At 44.2% G+C, this 19571-nt stretch overlaps 2 protein-coding genes across 5 annotated transcripts; one reads left to right on the top strand and one right to left on the bottom strand.

Annotated features, from left to right (window-relative positions):
• The first annotated feature begins 3770 nt into the window (after nucleotides 1-3770).
• c1ql4a (complement C1q like 4a) lies at nucleotides 3771-12152 on the top strand. The gene is made up of 2 exons (XM_088359398.1): nucleotides 3771-4443; nucleotides 10931-12152. Exons 1-2 carry the CDS (start codon nucleotides 3907-3909, stop codon nucleotides 11108-11110), a joined length of 717 nt encoding a protein of 238 aa, XP_088215524.1. The 5' UTR covers nucleotides 3771-3906; the 3' UTR covers nucleotides 11111-12152.
• Nucleotides 12153-13943: 1791 nt separating this feature from the next.
• LOC148401496 (myosin light polypeptide 6) lies at nucleotides 13944-19432 on the bottom strand. 4 transcript variants are annotated; one of them, XM_088359418.1, is made up of 7 exons: nucleotides 19250-19432; nucleotides 17437-17464; nucleotides 15873-16016; nucleotides 15633-15806; nucleotides 15337-15414; nucleotides 15107-15154; nucleotides 13944-14453 (listed from the first exon to the last, which is right to left on the bottom strand). In XM_088359418.1, the coding sequence occupies exons 1-6, from the start codon at nucleotides 19415-19417 to the stop codon at nucleotides 15126-15128; spliced, it is 621 nt and encodes a 206-aa protein (XP_088215544.1). In that variant the 5' UTR covers nucleotides 19418-19432; the 3' UTR covers nucleotides 13944-14453; nucleotides 15107-15125. The 4 variants fall into 4 exon arrangements, with proteins under 4 accessions (XP_088215544.1, XP_088215562.1, XP_088215535.1 ...); XM_088359436.1 differs by lacking the exons at nucleotides 17437-17464; nucleotides 19250-19432 and adding exons at nucleotides 17683-17710; nucleotides 18067-18207; XM_088359409.1 differs by lacking the exon at nucleotides 15107-15154.
• Between the last annotated feature and the right edge of the window lie 139 nt (nucleotides 19433-19571).

Genomic DNA, 19571 nt, shown 5'->3' with positions numbered 1-19571 from the left:
TGTAGAAGGTGACCAATTGAACAGCAAAAGCAACAAGAGTTATGTTTGTGTTGGATTGCATATTTAATTTTACGCCGGAAAAACTATCAAAGATGGCGGATGGCTCGACTGATGACATAACTAAAAGCTCATAACAGGCAAAAAATATTCAAGGACATTTTTGAAGGCAATTCATACTCCAAATGTGCTGTTGATGGCCTACTTCAAATTTCAGGCAATAATTCAATATTTCATCCAATTCATGAATTACATTTATACAATGCCATCTGATAATGCAGGTGTATTGTAAACATGTTTTTGTTCAACCTTTTAAAACGTCTTGTTGGTTTTAAAAGGCCAGGCAAAAAAAAATCGTTATTGTCCCAAAACATCTGGTGCGTATAGAAGTTATCAAACGCTGACTTGATGATTAAGCGCATTGCTTTTCACACGACATTGCGCCTTGGAGCTCATTTCATTTTCCACTTAAGCAGACACGATGTGTTTCCTCCTGTGTACACTTGCCGCAGATTACACACGGGCAAACGCCATTTCATCCCTCCCTTAACGACTTGGAAATTGATTTGCGAGTGGGTCGTTTTCGTCCACAGAGCAAAGGAGAGTATTTTGATCGCACCGACGTTACACACGCGCGAGGAACGGGGCCACTCCCGGGAAATGCGGTGGCGAGGAGCCTCCCGGGGCATCGCATCCGTCAGAGTTGATGACCGATACATGTTGGCCCCGCCCCCTTTTCAAGCGATTGATGGACAAAAAACGCGCGCATCAGATAGCTCCACCGTTCCAAACGATTGATTGATTTTACGCAGCGCCATTTCTAAATGTTAGGCATGAAAAGCGCGGCGTTATTTAATGCTACCGCGGTCGGTTGATTTGAAGAATTAGTATCGGAAAGCGTGCAGACAAAGCGGCCGTAGCAGAGGAGAAATCTAACGTGACTAATGCGGCCATAAATAAGTTCTCCGCTTCTCCACTTTATTTGTTTACACGGAGGAGTTGCACGGAACCGAAACGATGCGTATGCACAAAAGACAAAGATTTACTTGGTACATCCGAACGCGTGAAATGAATCACTAAACTGGCTAACAACTCAAGCGGGGGACTACTTCATTATCCTCCCTTGACTTAACTGACTTTGTGTTTTGTTTATGGTGACATAAACATATGACATATGGTGCAGCAGCCGACTTCCCCCCCTCCCAAAAAAAAAAAAAAAAAGCAATGAGGCATCAGGTCAACACGACGAAGATTACTGAAAGGAAGTCAGAGCGAAGAGGGAGTGGAAAGGCAGACATGCGCATATTTCAATATTCATCATCTCAGTAATATTTTAACAGGCTCTAAAAATCCAATTGTGAGCATATTGCCTCTGTTGGCAATGATGATCTGCTCCCTTGCCGCACGTACGGGAAAAATACACTATTTTTGTCTAGACCAAGTTGGGCCAGAGCACTCCCGGTTTTGCATTTTGAAAAATCTCATGCATGGCACACCACCAAAAAAAAAAAAACGTCAGAAAAAGTATGAATGGTGAGCTTGCCCCAATCGACTTTGAATGTGACACGTGGGCCTGCTTAACGTGTACTGGCATGACTTATTCTGCTGCATGAATGGCAACCAGGTTTATTGTATCTTCTCCCCACTATGGTCTTGTTCGGACTGCCGGTTAAATCCCATTTGCAGCCCATCCAGACTGGAACCAGATGGCTCCAAAGAACACGGAATTTGATTTTTGCGAGAAGGCTTGAAGCCACGTTGGAGAGTTAGTTGCATATCCGATTTGAATGGCTTGAACTGCAAACACATCAATCGGTTTTGAAAGGGCGGAGGGGTAAAAAAATGGAAGAAATTGAAAACAGCAGTCCTCGGACAGAGCGGGAAACGCATTGGCACAAAACAGAGCAAAGCTGGAAAGTCGGCATTGAAACAAGTCTATTTATGAAAGTATTTGGTCGCAGTCATGTGACCTCAAAATGTGACCCAGATGGGTCTGAACAGAATCCGATTCAGACACTCGCTAAAAACAGTGCAAACGATCAGCCCTAAAAATCGTGTCCGATTGGATTTTCGACTTTTGCACAGTAGATTTCTCGTCGTTGATACTGAAAGACATTTGCTCGAGTCACATCCCACGATGTGACTTTGATGTCTTGCAACGTCATTTTCTGTTAACGCTTTCATTTTGTACTTTCTACAAGACTACAAAGGGTGAACACATTCTTTGGATGGAAGCTTCTACGTGTCCACCCTCGTGCACGAGTACTATTTGTGCTAGTGTGTGAGTAAAGGGGCAGCACAATGTGTTGGACAGGGTGTCTCGCTAATGAGGCTGTGCATGCACGCACACACACACACGCACACACACAAGACTGCTTCAGTTGACACACTGCTGCAACTGACAAATTCAATTTCTATTCATTGAAATTTTGAACAAACTCATTTCGTCCACCGATATTTGACTAATATAATAAAAAGATTTTCAAAATTAATAATCCCCCCCTCATTTAATTTGCAGCCCAAACCCAATGTTGTGACATTCTAACATTGTTTAATCTTATTTCTAAAATATGCTGGAAGCCAATAAACAAAACAAGCCCACACTAATTTTTTTTAAAAATAAATAAATAAAAAAACACACATACATGGATAAATAAATAACTAAATAAATGTTAAATAAATAAATAAATATAAAAGAAATAAATACATTTTAAAAAATGGTTGCAAGCAGCCCCTGGGCCAGACTTTGGAAACCCAGACTAGGAAAGGCAAAAAGGGAAAAGGAGACACAGGAAGGGTGGGGGGGGGGAGTGAGAGAGCGAGAGGGCGAGCGAGCGCTCTAACAGGTGTGTCTCCAAACACAAGCGTGCAGCAGTCCAGTGTTACGATGGACATCGGCAGCGCCAAATTTGCTATTTTGGACCTACTTGAAAATTAAATGAAAAAATAAAAAGCATCTTTTTTTTTTTCTCCCCCCTGCGTTCCACGGACTCTGATGTCATCCTGGTTTCAATGTCTCTCTCTCCTCCCTGGACAGTGAGACCCCCATAATTGAGGTTTTGCATGGATGAGGGGAGCCATGGTCTGAAAGGGATTGATTGCAAAGGTGAGCAGACTTTTACTTTTCTCCCGACTCAAGTTCCTCCTTCAATGGCTTTCACTTCATGATTCAGAACGTGACCAGAAAATGTGTGTCATCATAATAATAATAGAGAAATATTTGAACAGTTGCATTTCCTTTTTTTGTTTGCCTTCAGTGCAGCTATCGAGTAGATGAAGAGGTGGAGATGCTCCAAAGGAGGAGATGCTGGTGTCAAGAAGATTCTCTATCGCTCAACTTTTGCCACGTGGCCAAGCGCCAACCTTGACGAGGGCTTCCTGAGTCACACCTCTTTTTTTGTGTGAAGAAAAATTGGAACGTGCACGGCCCCTCCTCTCCCCATCGAGGCAGAACTATGAGTTGTCTCTGATACCAATAAAGTTATTTTGAAGTGTGAAGTGAAGCAAAGTTCCAAAACGATGCTTTTGGTGGTGCTTTTGTTTGGCCCCAGTAGTGACAATCTCAGACCGGACGCTGGTGAAGCTTCATCTTTCTTATCTTTTTAATCACAATTTTTTTTTGGTCTCTCTCTTCCCTGGACACCGTCATCATTTTTCTTGGTGCTTTTCATCTGCTTGCGTTCTTCTGGCTGTCTGCCATTCAGCCCCTCTCATCCCTCACTCGTATACTCGGCTCCCTCTCGCACACATCCCCCCGTCCGTCCACCTTTCCGCCTCATCGCGGTTCCCCCGAGAGGCTTCACCCTGGCGGGCGGCATTCCGGTCAAGGGGGAGGAGGACTTTCTGACGCTGGCCGCTTCGCGCCTGGGCCGCAGGAAGCGTGTGATTGGCGCGGCCGTCGGCGTCGCCATGGTTCTGGTTCTGCTGGTGGCTATTCCCCTGCTGGTCCATACCACCAAGGGTGGAAGCGAAGGGAGCCATTACGAAATGCTGGGAAGCTGCAGGATGGTGTGCGATCCCTACGCCACTTCTCAGCCAGGCCAGGAATTGACGGCCGTGTCTCCGCCACCCCAGGATTACTCTGGGAAGAAGATCCGCTCCGGCACCCGGGGCCCCCCAGGGATCCCCGGGCCCCAGGGAGCACGCGGGCCTCCCGGGGAGCCCGGCAAGCCTGGGCCGCAGGGTCCCCCGGGCCCCGGTCCTGGCGGCTACTCTCCCTCCCTCTACACTCCCAAAATCGCCTTTTACGCAGGGCTCCGCAAGCAGCACGAGGGGAGCGAAGTGCTCAAGTTTGACGACGTGGTGACCAACGTGGGCAACTACTACGAGCCCAGCACTGGCAAGTTCACCTGCCCGCTGCCTGGCATATACTTCTTCACCTACCATGTGCTCATGAGAGGGGGCGACGGCACCAGCATGTGGGCCGACCTGAAGAAGAACGGCCTGGTGAGTAAATGCGTCTTTGTGCAGCTATGCGGAAGCGCATTGACAATACAGCTGGGAAATATATATATATATATATATATATATATATATATATATATATATATATATATATATATATATAGAGAGAGAGAGAGAGAGAGAGAGAGAGAGAGAGAGAGAGAGAGAGAGAGAGAGAGAGAGAGAGAGAGAGAGAGAGAGATAGATAGATAGATAGATAGATAGATAGATAGAGGGGGGGTGGGGGGGTGGGGTTCTCAAAGCTTAATATACGTTCCGATGGACAAACGATCTTCTCATGAAACCAACATCAGCGATTCACGGTGCAAAAACAGTCAAGTCAGATTTAAAAAAAGCAATTCTGAGTTCATCCATCACACAGTTCCATCAGACAGTCGGATCACTCACACGTACGTATCGTCACCGAGTTGCAATCGTTCCGATCGCTTGACACGAATCATCTCTGACTCCTGCTGACCCCCCGCAATGAACATTCCATCTTCAATTCACTTCGCAGGAGGCCACATGACAGATGAGAAATGAAAGAGTCGTCTTTTTCCTCATTAACGGAGGTTCATACAGTTTGAAGTCGGCCGAGCTGTCTGCCACTACTGTTTGCATTTGCACGTGCGCTTTGGCTACATGACACGCGGCAGATCGCTGGCAAGCGTCGCCAAAAGGAAGCCGACGTCTAATTAGAGAGGATCACTCGTCCGGCTTGATTATCGCCTAAATGAGAGCGCAAATGAGCAGCGCGGCCACGTCCGTCACTGCGTGGCCCGCTCGCTTGACACCTCGGCAAAATTAATAATAAATACAAAATTGGCAGTCCACTCATCCACTCTTGCATTCCCCTGACACTAATTAAAGATGGAGAGAGATGCGCGGATAGGGGAGGGGGAGGGGGGAGGCAAGACGTATCATTACGAGTACACTGCAACGTTGTCAGCTAAGTTTCGTTTTTCGTGCATTGGTCATGCAAGCACATTGAGTGAATGTCGAAAAAAGTGAAACCAGCTCAGAAGTTCTTGTGGGGAGATGAATAGAAAATGTTGGGAATCATCATGGTCATTTTGGAAAGAAATATCCGCTGAGTGGCCCATCAAATGTTCCAATTGTCATTCGAGTCATCTTGGCCTGCTAAATAATTGAACCGTTTCAGATGAGATCCTCTCAAGCATACTTTGCTGCTATAAGCGCACTTGTTCATTGATTCTCCATTAATTATGTTTTCATTCAACTTGATTATTTAACCTCAGCAAGGTCTGACACCCGTCACGTGGCTTCTTTAAACAGTTTCGTTGCCTAACAGGGGTTGACAGGAAGTGGGGGGGGGGGCATGGTGGTGGGGGCTAGTTGCGTGAGGTGCAGTCAAAGAACGTTGGTGTGGCAGAATCAAACCACCTCCCTCTGCTCGCCTATTGCCGTTTGTTTGTTTGTTTATTTATTTATTTTCCAGATTTATTTATTTATTGGTGACTTGTTTGTGTATTTATTTATTTATTGGTTTATTTGTTTGTGTGTTTATTTATTTTTCTGTTTGTTTATAGATTTGTGTATTTATTTATGTATTTATTTGAGTATTTATTTGTGTTTATTATTTTTCTGTTTGTTTGTTTATTTGTGTATTTATTTATTTGTGCATTTATTTATCTGTTTGTTTATTTACTTATTTGTGTATTTGTTTATTTGTGTTTATTTATTTATCAGTTTATTTATCAGTTTGTTTATTTATTTGTGTGTTTATTTATTTTTCTGTTTGTTTATAGATTTGTGTATTTATTTATTTAATTTATTTATGTATTTATTTGTGTATTTATTTGTGTGTTTATTATTTTTCCGTTTGTTTATTTGTGTATTTATTTATTTGTTTGTGCATTTATTTATCTGTTTGTTTATTTACTTATTTGTGTATTTGTTTATTTGTGTTTATTTATTTATCAGTTTATTTATCAGTTTATTTATTTGTGTATTTATTTATTAGTGTATTTATTTATTTATTTACTTATTTATTTTTATGGTCAAATCTGCTGGGATTGTATTTGTTGCCCAGCCACCCTTGAACAAAGACTCTACTCCCCTTCCCTCCCCATTCGGTTTGCATTCTAAGCGTCATACCGTGACAGTGAGCGAGAATGAGTGACATGTCCAGCACCGGCGAACATGACAGGCACAAGCTGAGCCGTCCACTCGGTGTACGTGGAAAAAGAAGAAAGGCGAGTCGAAGGGAATGCGAGGAAGGGGGGCCGAGATGGACGACTTGATGGAGGCGCGGAGACAGCGGCCCGCTAGACGAGGCATCAGGAGGTTGGCGAGCGGGCGAGGCCGCCGGGACACGGGCTCGGCACGTCTCGGTTTGACGAGTCGGCCGCGGGAAGACGGAAAAGTGCTCTACCTTGTGCAAGCTTTTACCGGATGCTCCGAAAAACACAACAAAATCTCACAATTAGATGACGTCAAACACGACAGCTTCCTTTTTTGACACCAGGCATGGAAAGTTGATATCAGGGTAAACCTAAGCTGAGGCTTGCAATGGATTTTCTTTATTCCCGTATTTTTCTTGTGGGAAGAACCAAGCCGGTAAAAAACTAAATCGCGAGACTTTAGTAAGCCCATCGCATTGTGGTGTACTTCACCATAAATTGTCCAAATGAATTCAATTAAATCACAACCATGATGAAGAAAGTTTGATTTTTAGCTGTCATTATGGATTCCAGTACAGTCCTCGTGCCAGCGAGGTCTGACAAGAACGATGGCCGCATCTCCGGAGGATGTGCTAGCTGCGGCGGGGGCTTCCGCGGGATTGCCGTAGATCCCAGACCTATTACATTCCCTAAATCCCCGCTCCCCCGCTGCGTGAGCCCGACATGCTCACACCTCAATCTAACGTTCCCAAAATCATTGCAGTTTGACGGGGATCGGCATCTGCGGATTTGTGATTCAAGAGTCTTGCTTCAACGGCGGCCATGTTGGAGACATGACGCAATCATAATCGTGACCATCATGTTGATGTCAAGCCATCATTTAATTGTGAGATTTTGTTCTGTTTTTTGGAGTATCCGGTAAAAGCTTGCACAAGGCAGACACAGTTTGGCATCTTTAGACTTGATGCAGACAAATATAGTTCAAAATAATTTTTGGAATATATATTTTTTGAATATAAACATTTTCCTTTACGTTGAAACCCCAAGGGTCAATTTTGGCCATAATGCGCAAACAGAATTCCAATTTGTGACCAAGGAATACTAATTACGGGCAAGCAAAGTAATTTCGGTTCAACAAAACAGTTTAGTGGGCACGCTAAGTGGAAAAAGATGAAGGTGGAGGCCGGCGGGAGTTCGAGACGGGGGATTCGGTGCTACGATTGATTTGAATTTTAGCCTTTGTATGAGCTTGAAAGACAAGCTTGGCATTGCACACAAAAACGGAACAAGACACTCTCGTGTTTGGTAAAGGATTCTGCCAAATCAAATCAATCATCGAGCAAGAATCTTTCAATACACCATCAAACCGTTTGGGCCTAAAGGACAACGAGACAACATCAAAAACAAAGCAAGGCATCCACCCAGAAAGTCCTTTGCCCAAAATCTGGCAACCCCAATTCCCCATCGTTAAAATGAACCACTAACTGAATGAGATGATTGCAAACGTTTTGAAAGACCTTTTCTCATTTCCTTCGATTTGGTCCTTTGGCGACAAATTTATCGTCAGACAATATCATGGCATCGCGGACACCTCGTTGGGTTTTCGGCATTTGTTACGGCCGCTTTTAATAACCTCCTTAAAGGTCAGCCGCTGTTAACATGTCACAGCTACCTGCGGGATTTTGCCGAATGAGATCTCCTCATTTGAGGCCAAGCGGAGGCCGTGTCGCAGGCTCGTACTTTTCGCGACTGACATAATCTCGTGAAACGTAACACGGAGCTAGCGAGCGGCACAACTGTTTTGCCGCCACAGACGTTAATCCCAAAGGAGCAAGACAATCTGTTCGATAAATATTCCATTTGCGCGTACGCACAGTCAAGTGAAGCCTACATTCGGGCCGGCCGGCGTCTTGCCATGAGGTCCCTTAGGTAAATTTAACAGCTACTTTTCTATTGTCTGCGCTCTAAGAGGTCACTATATCACCGTGAATGAACCCTGTCACTTTTATTACCCGTGGAGCGCCGCGCCACAGATGAAAACAAGAATTCATATAGCCTCGCATCTCTCTGGTCTCACAAAACAGCCTCGCTTGATCGGTCCGTGACACCGGACCACCCCCGCCCCCGTTTGGTTTTTGTATACTTGCCGTCTTTTCAAGTCAGAGACGCTGCTTGTATACAAGACGACAACGCGGCCTCCCCCTCCTCCTCCCCCGCGGCTCCCGGGTGGATTTATTGGAGACCCTTTAATGCAGGGGTGTCAAACTCATTTCGCATCGTCGTCATAGTTTCCCTCGGAGGACCGCTATGACTGTCAACGCCTTATATTATATCCAGTTTAGCCTACACAACAAACTGATGAATAACTCGTGTTGAAATCAGAGACTGGTAGAAAAATTTCAAATATTTTTAAAAAGTATATGGTAATAATTTTTTTTAGCGATATCGTTATTTTATTTACGTGAAAACAATTTGTTCTCGATGCTCAATTTGGCTACATAAAATGATGTGGTGGGCCAAATCTGGCCCCCGGGCCTTGAGTTTGACACCTATGCTTTAATGAAAGGGCTGGGCAGGGACTGCCGTCGGCAAGCCTGTGGGGATCTCGCTCGGGGATCAACGCAGTGTGCCGGATCAGTCTGGCTCCTCCGTCCTGTCTTAATACCCGACCGACCCCATCCCTCTCTGTCTTAATCGATAACTCGTGTTATCGCAGGCATCAATTCATTTCTTGCAATGCTGTTGCTGTAAAGCAAGGGTGTCCAACTCATAGTTTCCCTCGGAGGGCCATTATGATCGTCAATGTCTTCTATATACAGTATCAGCTACAAAACAAAGTAATGAGTGACTAGTTTTGAAATCAGAGACCAGTAAAAACTTTAAATATTTAAAAAAGACGAATGGTAATAAAAACTGCCAGCAATATCTCTCGATTTTTTTTTAAGTTAAGACAATTTGTAATTTTAGTAATGATACGAAGTCGATGCAAAATTTGTCTTTGCGGGCCACATAAAACGATGCGGTGGGCCGTATCTGGCCCCCGGGCCTTGAGTTTGACACCAGTGAAGAATTCCCACATTAAGCGATCTGAATCTGCCACAGCTTAACGGGGTGAAAGTGCTCCTGTCTGCTGTCGCTCGGCCAAAAATAATGAGCAGGATGACATATGGCTGACATTGATAGCGCGTCACCAGGGTGGCTCATCACCACCAGCCGCGGCCAAAGATGCAAATATGATATTGGCTGTCACCAAGCATGTCAAGCACGACAACAATCTCACCTTTATTCATGAGTAAAGGCTAAACGGAATGCTGGGGGAATTCCTGAGCCAGCCCACGAATTAGTAGCAACTAGTTTTGGTCTTTTCAGGTATATGTCCGACATTAAAGAAGGAAAAGGAGCCACGTTAAGCGAGGATTTGCTGCTTGTGCCACGCGGTATCTTGTTTCAGCAAAGTCGTTTCCAGACATTGAGCTGGGGATGATCGCTGCTGAACAACAGATTTGGAAATAAAAATGGATTTGGTGACCAGGTGAGGTCAGTTGAAGTGGATGCCTGACATATGATGGAAATACCAAAGTGTTGTTTTCTGCCGGCCGATATGCCCCACTTACTGATGCAAAACTGAGATTTAATGGTGAAAAACATAAATAATGTTCTAAAATTGCATATCTGAAGTCAATCAATTGATGAATGACGCAATTCTGCAATTTGGAAGATTCGGTAAAAGCTAAAATGTTGGTGTTTTTTTCGACCAAAAAAGAAGTGAAGAAAAAAAGCAGCACAGCAATCAGTCGGCCCGATTGTCAGTCCAGCCCTACATGGACTGGACCACGATGCTCAGAAGATGCCGTGCCTTTAATGCGACAATATTTGTGTTGCTCGTAGTACTTAAACATCAAGAAAGAGTAAAGCCAATTAAAGGTGTTAGCAAACAAGTAAAGATCCACCGCCTCCGGGTCGATAAGCCCCAGCTCACGCACGGCGTGCAAATAGAAAGCTGTCCGGCTTCGGCAGCGAGCACTCGATACCTCGCCGATCGAGCTGGACTAGAAGATCAGAAGCAACTGCCACCCCGCCCCGCCCATGTCGCTTATCTCCAAATCCCGATCAGATCCCGAGCCCTGACCGCAGCGGCTTAAGAGTCTTCGTTCTCGGTCGGCCCACCTCTGGGAGTCACGGCTCGCCGAGGCCTTACCGACATCCGAGAGCGTTTAATAATTGAACAAAAAAGGTGCGGGAAGATTGACGTCAGGTTCATTTGAAGAATAAGTCGCCGAGGAGCTGTTGAAAAAGTGATGAATTCATTTGCACGCGTGCTAACTGCTCAACTGTGCGTGTCACAGGTAAAAGCCAGCGCCATCGCTCAAGACGCCGATCAGAATTACGACTACGCGTCCAACAGCGTCATCTTGCATCTGGACGTGGGCGATGAAGTGTGCGTGCAGCTGGACGGCGGAAAGGTCCACGGGGGCAACACAAACAAGTACAGCACCTTCTCCGGATTCCTCATCTACCCAGATTGACACCCGTCACGTCATCTATTCGCCGTACATTAAAACGGACTTCTTACAGGATCGAGAGGCCCGCGGCTCGACACGCACGCACACGCCAATATAATCCTAATAAATGAGTGGACGCGGGATAGAAACATGGAAAATTACAATTAAGTTGATTTATGAGGGGGATATTTAATAAGCTCCTTGGTGTGCACTTTGTGGCTTGAAAACCTACAAAATATTTCAATATGATCCATTTAAAGGTAAATTGCATTTCTAAAAGCACACCATGGGTTAGATTGTTTGTTGTGCAATAATTGTGTTGGGAGTAATGAGAAGCAAAATCACCTTCTTTGCACTGACTGCATGCAAAAATTTCATTTCACCACTTCTGCACAAATATTCGCAAACTGAACAAGATCCCATGTCATCAAAAAATGTGCAAAATTCGATAATACACAAAAGTTTGGGGTTGACTCCATTCCGAAAATTTCAACAATACGCTCATGATGAAGGCGAAAACGTGTTCATTATTGCAAAATCCTGTGAATAACACTTTTTTGCAAAACAACAAAAAAATATTCCAAATTGAGGCTATTGAAAAGGACATTTTTTCCACTTTATTTAGTAAGGGTGTTATAAAAATAAATAAACATATTCTACAAGGGTGCGTCTTATTCACAGGAGTTTCCAGTAAGACCTTTCCCACAAACCTAAATTATGATACAATACTTGTAAAGGCGAAGTATGGTATTGATCTCATCGAAATAGAAATAAGCCCCTGGCGCGACCCAAAAGGATTACATGGATTGCATATTCTCAGATCCTTTTTACAACTGCACTTATGTGTGTGTGTGATTTGTCACTTGTCCACGAACACATGTCCGAACGGATCCGGTATATCGATAAGACCCAGAAGGGACAAACAGGCCCAATTAAATGTCGTGCAGTCCTACAAAAATATCTTAATTATTTTGAAGAAGGAGTGTGTCAAAATGTCATTGTCTGCTGCAATATGTCGACGAGGTCGGGTAAAGAATTACTATTAAATAATCTATGCTTCCATCAAGCGTGCTCTGTGTTATTTGCAAGCGCCACCTAAACTGGCTCGGACTGCAGCATTGAATAAACGGCCGTGGGCGAGGCGAGGCTCGACCCGAGCATGCATGCAGCCTGTGCGTCATGGATTTCCAATATGTCTTAAGACACCGTTCCAAGACACAAACACCAACACCACTCAATTATCAACGCAACTCTGCAAAATGCAGCTGACGGAAATGTCACAATCAATTGTGCAAAAGCTAAATGAGCTGTCGTAGTAAATCCTGTCATATTCTGGCAAGAACAAATTGGTGAGATTCTCATTAGTAATAGCAATTTGAGCAGTTTCCTGCATTCAACATGGTGGCATCATCAATCATTGATAACGTGTTGACTTAATTCAATTCCAATGACAAAATAAACATCAGGTACACTCACACAATCTGATGAGACAATATAAAAATATAAGCGAATAATCGTTGATACTTTTTTCAACAACCTTTTCTTTTGGACTAAGCTACACATGAAAATACACAAGGTAAACCAAAAATAAATACATATGTCACATCCATAAAAAAGACAAATGTGATTTTCTTTTTTTTTCTATAATTTCAATTGATATATGAAGATGATATGCTATTAAAAAAGAAATACACTTTTATTCAAGAAAACTTCTTTTCATGATAACGGACGGACTTTGATGTAGACATTTTACCATTGATCCATATCCTCGTGTGCGATGAATAAATAATTTGTTTCCATCCCTCATTACGTTGACATATTCAACTAATCAATTTAATTGAGTTAACCTAACCTAACCTAATCCTTATTTTACCTTCATTCGCCGAGCTAAGTTTTACGCAAAAGCTCGTCAGAAATAGTTGAATCTAAATTCCTAAGTAGCACATTGAGGCACGTAAAAGGAGCACCGCGCACGTCATCGATAATGGCCGATTGGTTCTGACAGCCCATTAGATTATTGATGAGGTGAGTAGAACAAACTTGTAATTATACAAGAGGGCTGATAGCATCTTGGTCTTGAGTCATTTAGAACACGATCGAGATGTTGCCTTTGCTTAAGCCGGGTTCAAAGCTCATTGGATCGGCAGAGGAGGTTCGAAGGAGGTCGGAGACGGCCGCGCGGATAATTACTGATTCCCCTGCTCAATGCACCGCCGTGAAGATCACATACTGGCTCGCAAATAGGAGGATTAAAATAATCAATAGCCTTGACTTCCATCGACCGGACGCGCGCACGGACGGACACGCGCCTAGTAATTAGTGGAGCGCCGACAACCCGTCACGTGCACGCGCATTCCCAGAGGGCTTCTCGCTGTACAGTGAGGAAGAAGTTGAACCACTTGTGCACGATGCCACCAAACAAACTGGAGCCTTATTTTTTGTTGTCTTTTTACCGCTTTGTCACCCAAAATGTTCACAACACGCCCACAAAAAGCAATCCTAGTTGATAAAGCAACTGGAATTCGCCACACGCACCCGAAGGAAATGAATTGGAATTTAGTTTGACAGTTTTACTGTAAACTGACGGCGCCTGAATAAAACGTTTCAAATTTACCACCATCGTCGGTACACCAAGTAATTTTTATTAGCTAATTGTCCATATGCTGGAAATAAAGTTTGATCAAATACAACCAATTAATTCACTGCGATCCCCGAAGAGTATGTTGTTCCCCGCTAATGCCTATTTAAGCAGTTACCACCCGGATACTGCAAAATAAGAGCAACACTGCCCCCTCGTGTCGTACGACCAACACTACAGACGAGCCATTTCATTGAAACGCAGTCACATCCAATGAAATCGTGTTTGAGGAGACTTTTATTCGAATGCAAAAAAAGACGGTGATATCAATAGCATGGGAAAGAAATGTCTATTCAGGGATAATAAGAATTTATATTGACTGATTTGCCATGACAAAGCAAGCCAGTGGTTTTAAGCCCAAATTCTTTGCCAATATTACGGTAGATCAAAGCAGATCAGTGTGGATAAATATGAAATTGCCATCCAAATTTGACCCTTTGGTAGCAGTAGTTACGACAATATTGGGTGAGTTAGAAAAATCTCAGATGATGCATCTTGGAATGTGTCAAACAAAGCAAGCTTTAAGACTCCTTAATGAATTCATTCACGTCAGTCATGTTGTTAGACTTGACGGCAGTAGCCAAGGTGATGTCTTCAGACATATCAAGGAGCTTGTGGGGGGGATTCTGACAGAGAACTGCAAGAGGAGGAACCGTGACAGGGTAAAAGACAAAAAAAAAAAGCGTGATTCTTTTCATCTTCAGCCGTTCATGACCATCCTGACCAGTTCTGAGGAGAGAGGAGGAGACAAAGAAAACATGTCAGGAGTGCGTGTCGACGTGCTGCCCCCGCAACAAAAGGAAGGAAGCGTTGAAGGAGAGAAGGAGGCGAGGCAATCGTCTCGAGCTCTTTATCAGCCCAAGCGTTTGGCCATGTCTACGCTCCAACGAGAGCCAGCCGGCCGGCCGATTAGGTAAGAGAGGGAGATGATGGAGGCAGCGGCCAGCTACAAATTCAGCTATCAGAGAAACTCTGCAGATGTCTGGTTAGTACAAACGCTCCAAGAGGAATACTCCAAAAGGCCGTCGACGGCTAACCGGTCGGTTGCGCGTTTGTGTGAGAAGAGCCACACGGACGCTTTCAAACACCCGCAGAGAAGAAAAGTCCTTCATGCAGATGAGGAGCTGCAACGCGCTTTCCATGGATGACGCAAGCCACTTCCCGGTTTTACGCTGCAAGAGGTCCACACCCTCCCACCAAGCTAATAGAGGCTTTCCCCACACACCGACAGGTTCAATCTATTGTGAACCACCACCACATGGACACTCGAGAGAGTTAGGGAGGCCCAATGCGAGCGCTTATTATGTTGAGGAAAATAAAAAAAAAAAAAAAAAAGCTCGGAAGCAGCAAAGCCCGCTCGTGCCGCCTGGCGGTATGTATACCCGCTGCCAGTACCGGCCTTCAGCCTGACATGATGTGGCGCACAAACGCTGTGGAGGAAGAAGAGTTACACACTGAGTGGTCCACACGGCAAAGGCAAGTCAGCACGAGATGGACCGTGTCGGCTACGTCGAGGATTTCGCGATCGTTTGTGTTGTCCTGGGTTGGGACACTTGCTACTTTAAATGTCTTCCTTCCTCTCTTTTGTCAATTATCACCCCCCCAATCTCACCTTCATAATTGATGCAGCCGTTTGCGTCTTCATGTCCTGCCAGAAGAGTCTCCACCTCTTCCTCTGTCATTTTCTCTCCTGAAAATAATCAACAGAAAAGTATTTCACTGGCACCTTAAAACAACGCAGCCATCTACACGCACATTCAAAAGGTGTCTCCGTTCTGATCAGGGTTCGCCCGAAGACCAAAAGTACTTTTCTTGAATGTTGCAAACATTTTCCACCTTGCGTTTTCCGAGACATGTCCTAATTGTGTTCCGACAGCGACTGACCTCGGCGAGGAGAGTCTCACTTACCGAGTGTGGTGAGGACATGGCGCAGCTCGGCGCCCATGACGGTGCCGTTGCCTTCCTTGTCAAAAACGCGAAGGCCCTCCACAAAGTCCTCCATGGAGCCCTGATCTTTGTTTTTGGCGATGGTCTGGAGCATGGGCAAGAACCTCTCAAAGTCCAGCATCTTGGTGTTCATCTCTGAAGGACAACACCAAAGTCAGCAAAGTCCATTGCGTGGTGCCGAGGCCGCCGAGGCCGACTCACCCTCCGCTTTGGGGTTTCCCAGGACCTTGAGGACGTCGGCCGTGACGGGGTTCTGTCCCAGGGAGCGCATGACGTCCCCACACTGGCTATAACAGATCATCCCTTCGCCTGTTCTGTCGAACAGCAGGAAGGCCTCCTTAAATTCTGCAACAGAGAGGGAGGACGACGATCAACTGAAAAGCCGCACCTGCTGAAAGAGATGAGGACGGCGCGAGAACCATCAACAAAAACCACATGGTAATGACGTCACCAACATGCAGGCAGATGGGGGGGGGGGGGGGGGGGCGCTGGGGGGGGGGGGAAGCAGACATTTAATATTGAAAGCGTTCAACACTAAAATGTGCAGAGTGCACATCTTGGTAAAAAGAAGGGTGGAAAAAAAGAAACGCAAGGTGGAGGTCAGGTTATGCTTGAATGTTGTGGTTCTACTGCAAAGACCAACTGGATACTTGATTCAAACAACTTTTCAACAGCTGCATGTCAACACATTACAACAAAATGTAAACAAAAACGCTCTCAACGGAATTTCCTCTTGAGGGAGTAAAATTAGTCGAATGATCTGGGAAAACAAAAAAAAGCATATATGCGGAAAGACAAACAGGGGACTGAAGTTAAGTGCTAACATGCGGCGAGTAACTGGACACAGCAAGCATTTGGACAAAAATGTCAGTGCACGAAAAGCCACAAAAAGATTACTTCCAAGTCGGTTGGACATGTGCGGCCTGACCGTGGACCTTCAACACGTTAAGAGAGTTCCAAACTATTTGAGTAAGTGGACAAGTCTAAGTCAATCAACTTCACGATTAGCGACCACTAAACACTAATCCTATCTGGCAACTTATCTGCTCCCTTGATATAAATACAATTGTAGTAAAGAAGATTTAACTTAATGAGGTAATAACACCAGTTTGGTGAAAATGCTTTCCTTTTTTACAGTCGGAGATGTTTGTCATCCGAGTGTTGCAAAGCTACTCTGTTTGCACTTATAGCTTTTGATCAAGAGAGCAAATGACCGTTTAATATTCAGTTGTAATTAGGTGAGACATGCCAGGATGTCAAACCAAGCAAAAACCAAGCCCAAGTCACAGTGTTGTGAGGTGTTTTTTTATTGGCCCCGTTCAAAGGAATGCGTCTCTTCCCGTCTGGCATGAGACAACCTTTCCCCAGCACCATATTTGGTAATGGAGGAGTGGAGAAAGGAGGAGGAGAGTGCAAGAAGGAACACGGCCCATGATGTCAACGGTGTTCAAACATACATTAGCAGCACCAAAAAAGGGGAAGCAGTGAGACAACGACTATCTGGGAATTGATGAGCTAAAGTTTATGGTGACCTGACACAAAGCAGAAATGACAAAAGACTCTGCTCATGACTATGTTTGGCATTACAGCAGTGCAAATGCACGTCTCATCGTGTTACGCATCTGGCAACTTTAGTTTTGGAACGCAACAAACAGCTCAAAGCATTTCAATCACGTCAACAACAACTCCGCCATATGCGAACATGCAAAACCAAATCCCGAGTGCGCCAATATTTGCACTTACAGGCGGTCTTCTACCGACTTACCATGAATTTGTTCGGGGTTAAACTCAATCTGTGAAAAAATAAGCAGTTGCAAGTGGAAAGGGGTGAAATTGTGCGAAGGGAACAAGAGTAGGAAATTTAAAGTATGTTGATTGTGACAGGAGAAGACAAAAAAATAAAGCAAGGTGATAGTGGACGGGGGGCAAAGTGCCGTTTGAAATGAAACACAATGACACAGCATGCAGAAAGAAGCGTGATGGTAACAAAAAAATAAATATGAATACTCACCTTGAATTTGATCGTCCGAGAAGTCAGACTGTTAAGAGACATTTAGCGAGATGAAAATGATTCTGTAGTAGGTCGACGTTAGCAATGTTAGCTCCGCTCTAAAACATGTCGCCAGGCCTCTTTACTCAAACGACTTATTTCAGACTGTTTAACTTTGGATAATTAACGTTTATTATGGTATATTGCTGCAAGTATTTTTGTTAAACTGCGCTCGCTACTTTCGTATAAGCTCCATGCTAAGACTAGCTTGGGAAAAAGTTGCACTTCCGCTAGCAAGAAGCGAGCACAAGAACGACATTTTCAAGTGTAAATCGATCGCAGCGCTAATCCGAATAATAATTGCTAAAACAGTTGTTTTAAATGTCGAATGGGAAAAAAACTCACCATGTTTGAAGCGGATGAGGTGTGTCGGAGAAATAAAAGAATGTGACAGTGACTACTACATGCACTAGTCAGACTCGGGAGTGACGGCTCGGCTAGATGGGCGGGGTGAGGATTAAAAAAAAAAAAAAAAAAAAAAAGAAACGTCGCTCGACGTCATGACATCACCACAGTGACGTCAGTTGAAGTGCTCTATTTGATTGATGAATTTCATTTTTCTACGCTTTGATAATAATGGCAACAAAATTATTCATCCATACAAATATATAAAGTGTTTCTCGATTTTTTGGGGGTTTATTTTGTCCATAACCATAAATGGTTTTTGTTTAAATACTCTGCGATTGCCCGGATACCATTTCTTGGTGTCACCGTGACATCAATGACGATAAGTGTCATAAATTAAAAAAAAAAAAAGGTCGGATGTTCGTACAGCATTTATAGTGTGGATGATGGCCATGCATAAATGTGAGACATATTGTAAAGGTTTAGCACGTGACATTTGCACGCATACATTCTCACACAAGGCAGTTATGAGAAAACAGACACAAACATACACAAACATGACATTACTTGCAGTACACATACACACAATTACTGCATATGTAGACATCAATTGTATTTCCTTAGAATCCCTTGACACAAAGGGCAGTAGAGCAAACGTACAGTGTTCCCCAGACAGTAAAAATCAGTGAGTAATTGACAATCCCACCCCCATCCAGTAGACGGCAGTAAAACTCCCCCAATAATACTATTAAAATCGTTCTTGGCACAAAGATGCCACAAAGCGGTGCCAATGCAATATTCTAGTTAGCCAGAGCAAAAATAGAGCACAGACAGAAGTGATTTTAAAAATATATACAATTAATCAATAGTTTCATTTAAAGGAGGCACTGTATAAAATGCAGTATACTGAAAAAGTAATTTCTAAGGCAGTCATGATATTTGTTCATTCTTACATTATTGTACGCCCTTATTTGATAGTCGAAGTGGCTGCCTGATGCACAAGAGAACGAATGCACTGTGACAGAAACCGCGTGGGGGCATCACTCTCGGTGCCCTAGTTCTTATTTTAGCTTCTTTCCCACCACAGGTTGCAGCTGCCGTCTTTATTCATTGTGTGTTTCGTTGCAAACCATCATCACCCTATATGGAGCGTCACATACTCAGCATGATTGACATCACTCACCTCCAAAGTACTGGGGTCAAACGGTGAATCTGATGGCCGCAGCATCCTCGGTTTCTGTTCTGGGGCTACTTTCGGTGCTGCAGGCAGGAGAGGAAAAGGTGGACCCAGGATGGGCTGGGCCAGTGGAGAAGGTGACTTCTTAATGGAAGGTTCTCTTTTCGGAGCCATCCTTAGCCTCTTGTGGGCTACCCGGACTGTATGCTAGGAGTGACTGACTAAAGTATGTCAGCGTGATGGAGAAATGGGTTGAAGGAAAAAAACGGGTGATGATGCCAATGATGCTTGGGGACTGCACGAGTGAATGCATGGAGCATGACGAAGT

The sequence above is a fragment of the Syngnathus floridae genome, chromosome 2 (genome assembly GCF_059516105.1).
Source record: "Syngnathus floridae isolate MCC-2025c chromosome 2, RoL_Sflo_1.0, whole genome shotgun sequence".
Taxonomy (NCBI): domain Eukaryota; kingdom Metazoa; phylum Chordata; class Actinopteri; order Syngnathiformes; family Syngnathidae; genus Syngnathus; species Syngnathus floridae.
This window is presented reverse-complemented; position numbering and strand designations above follow the sequence as displayed.

Bases quoted from the DNA above. Each gene is read 5' to 3' on its own strand.
- c1ql4a (XM_088359398.1), top strand. From the start codon at position 3,907: ATGGTTCTGGTTCTGCTGGTGGCTATTCCCCTGCTGGTCCATACCACC. The intron at 4,444-10,930 runs GTGAGTAAATGC...TGCGTGTCACAG, and splicing joins ACCTGAAGAAGAACGGCCTG to GTAAAAGCCAGCGCCATCGC.
- LOC148401496 (XM_088359418.1), bottom strand. From the start codon at position 19,417: ATGGCTCCGAAAAGAGAACCTTCCATTAAGAAGTCACCTTCTCCACTG. The intron at 16,017-17,436 runs GTAAGTCGGTAG...TCTCTGTTGCAG, and splicing joins TAACCCCGAACAAATTCATG to AATTTAAGGAGGCCTTCCTG. The intron at 15,155-15,336 runs GTGAGATTGGGG...CTTCCTCCACAG, and splicing joins CGGCTGCATCAATTATGAAG to CGTTTGTGCGCCACATCATG.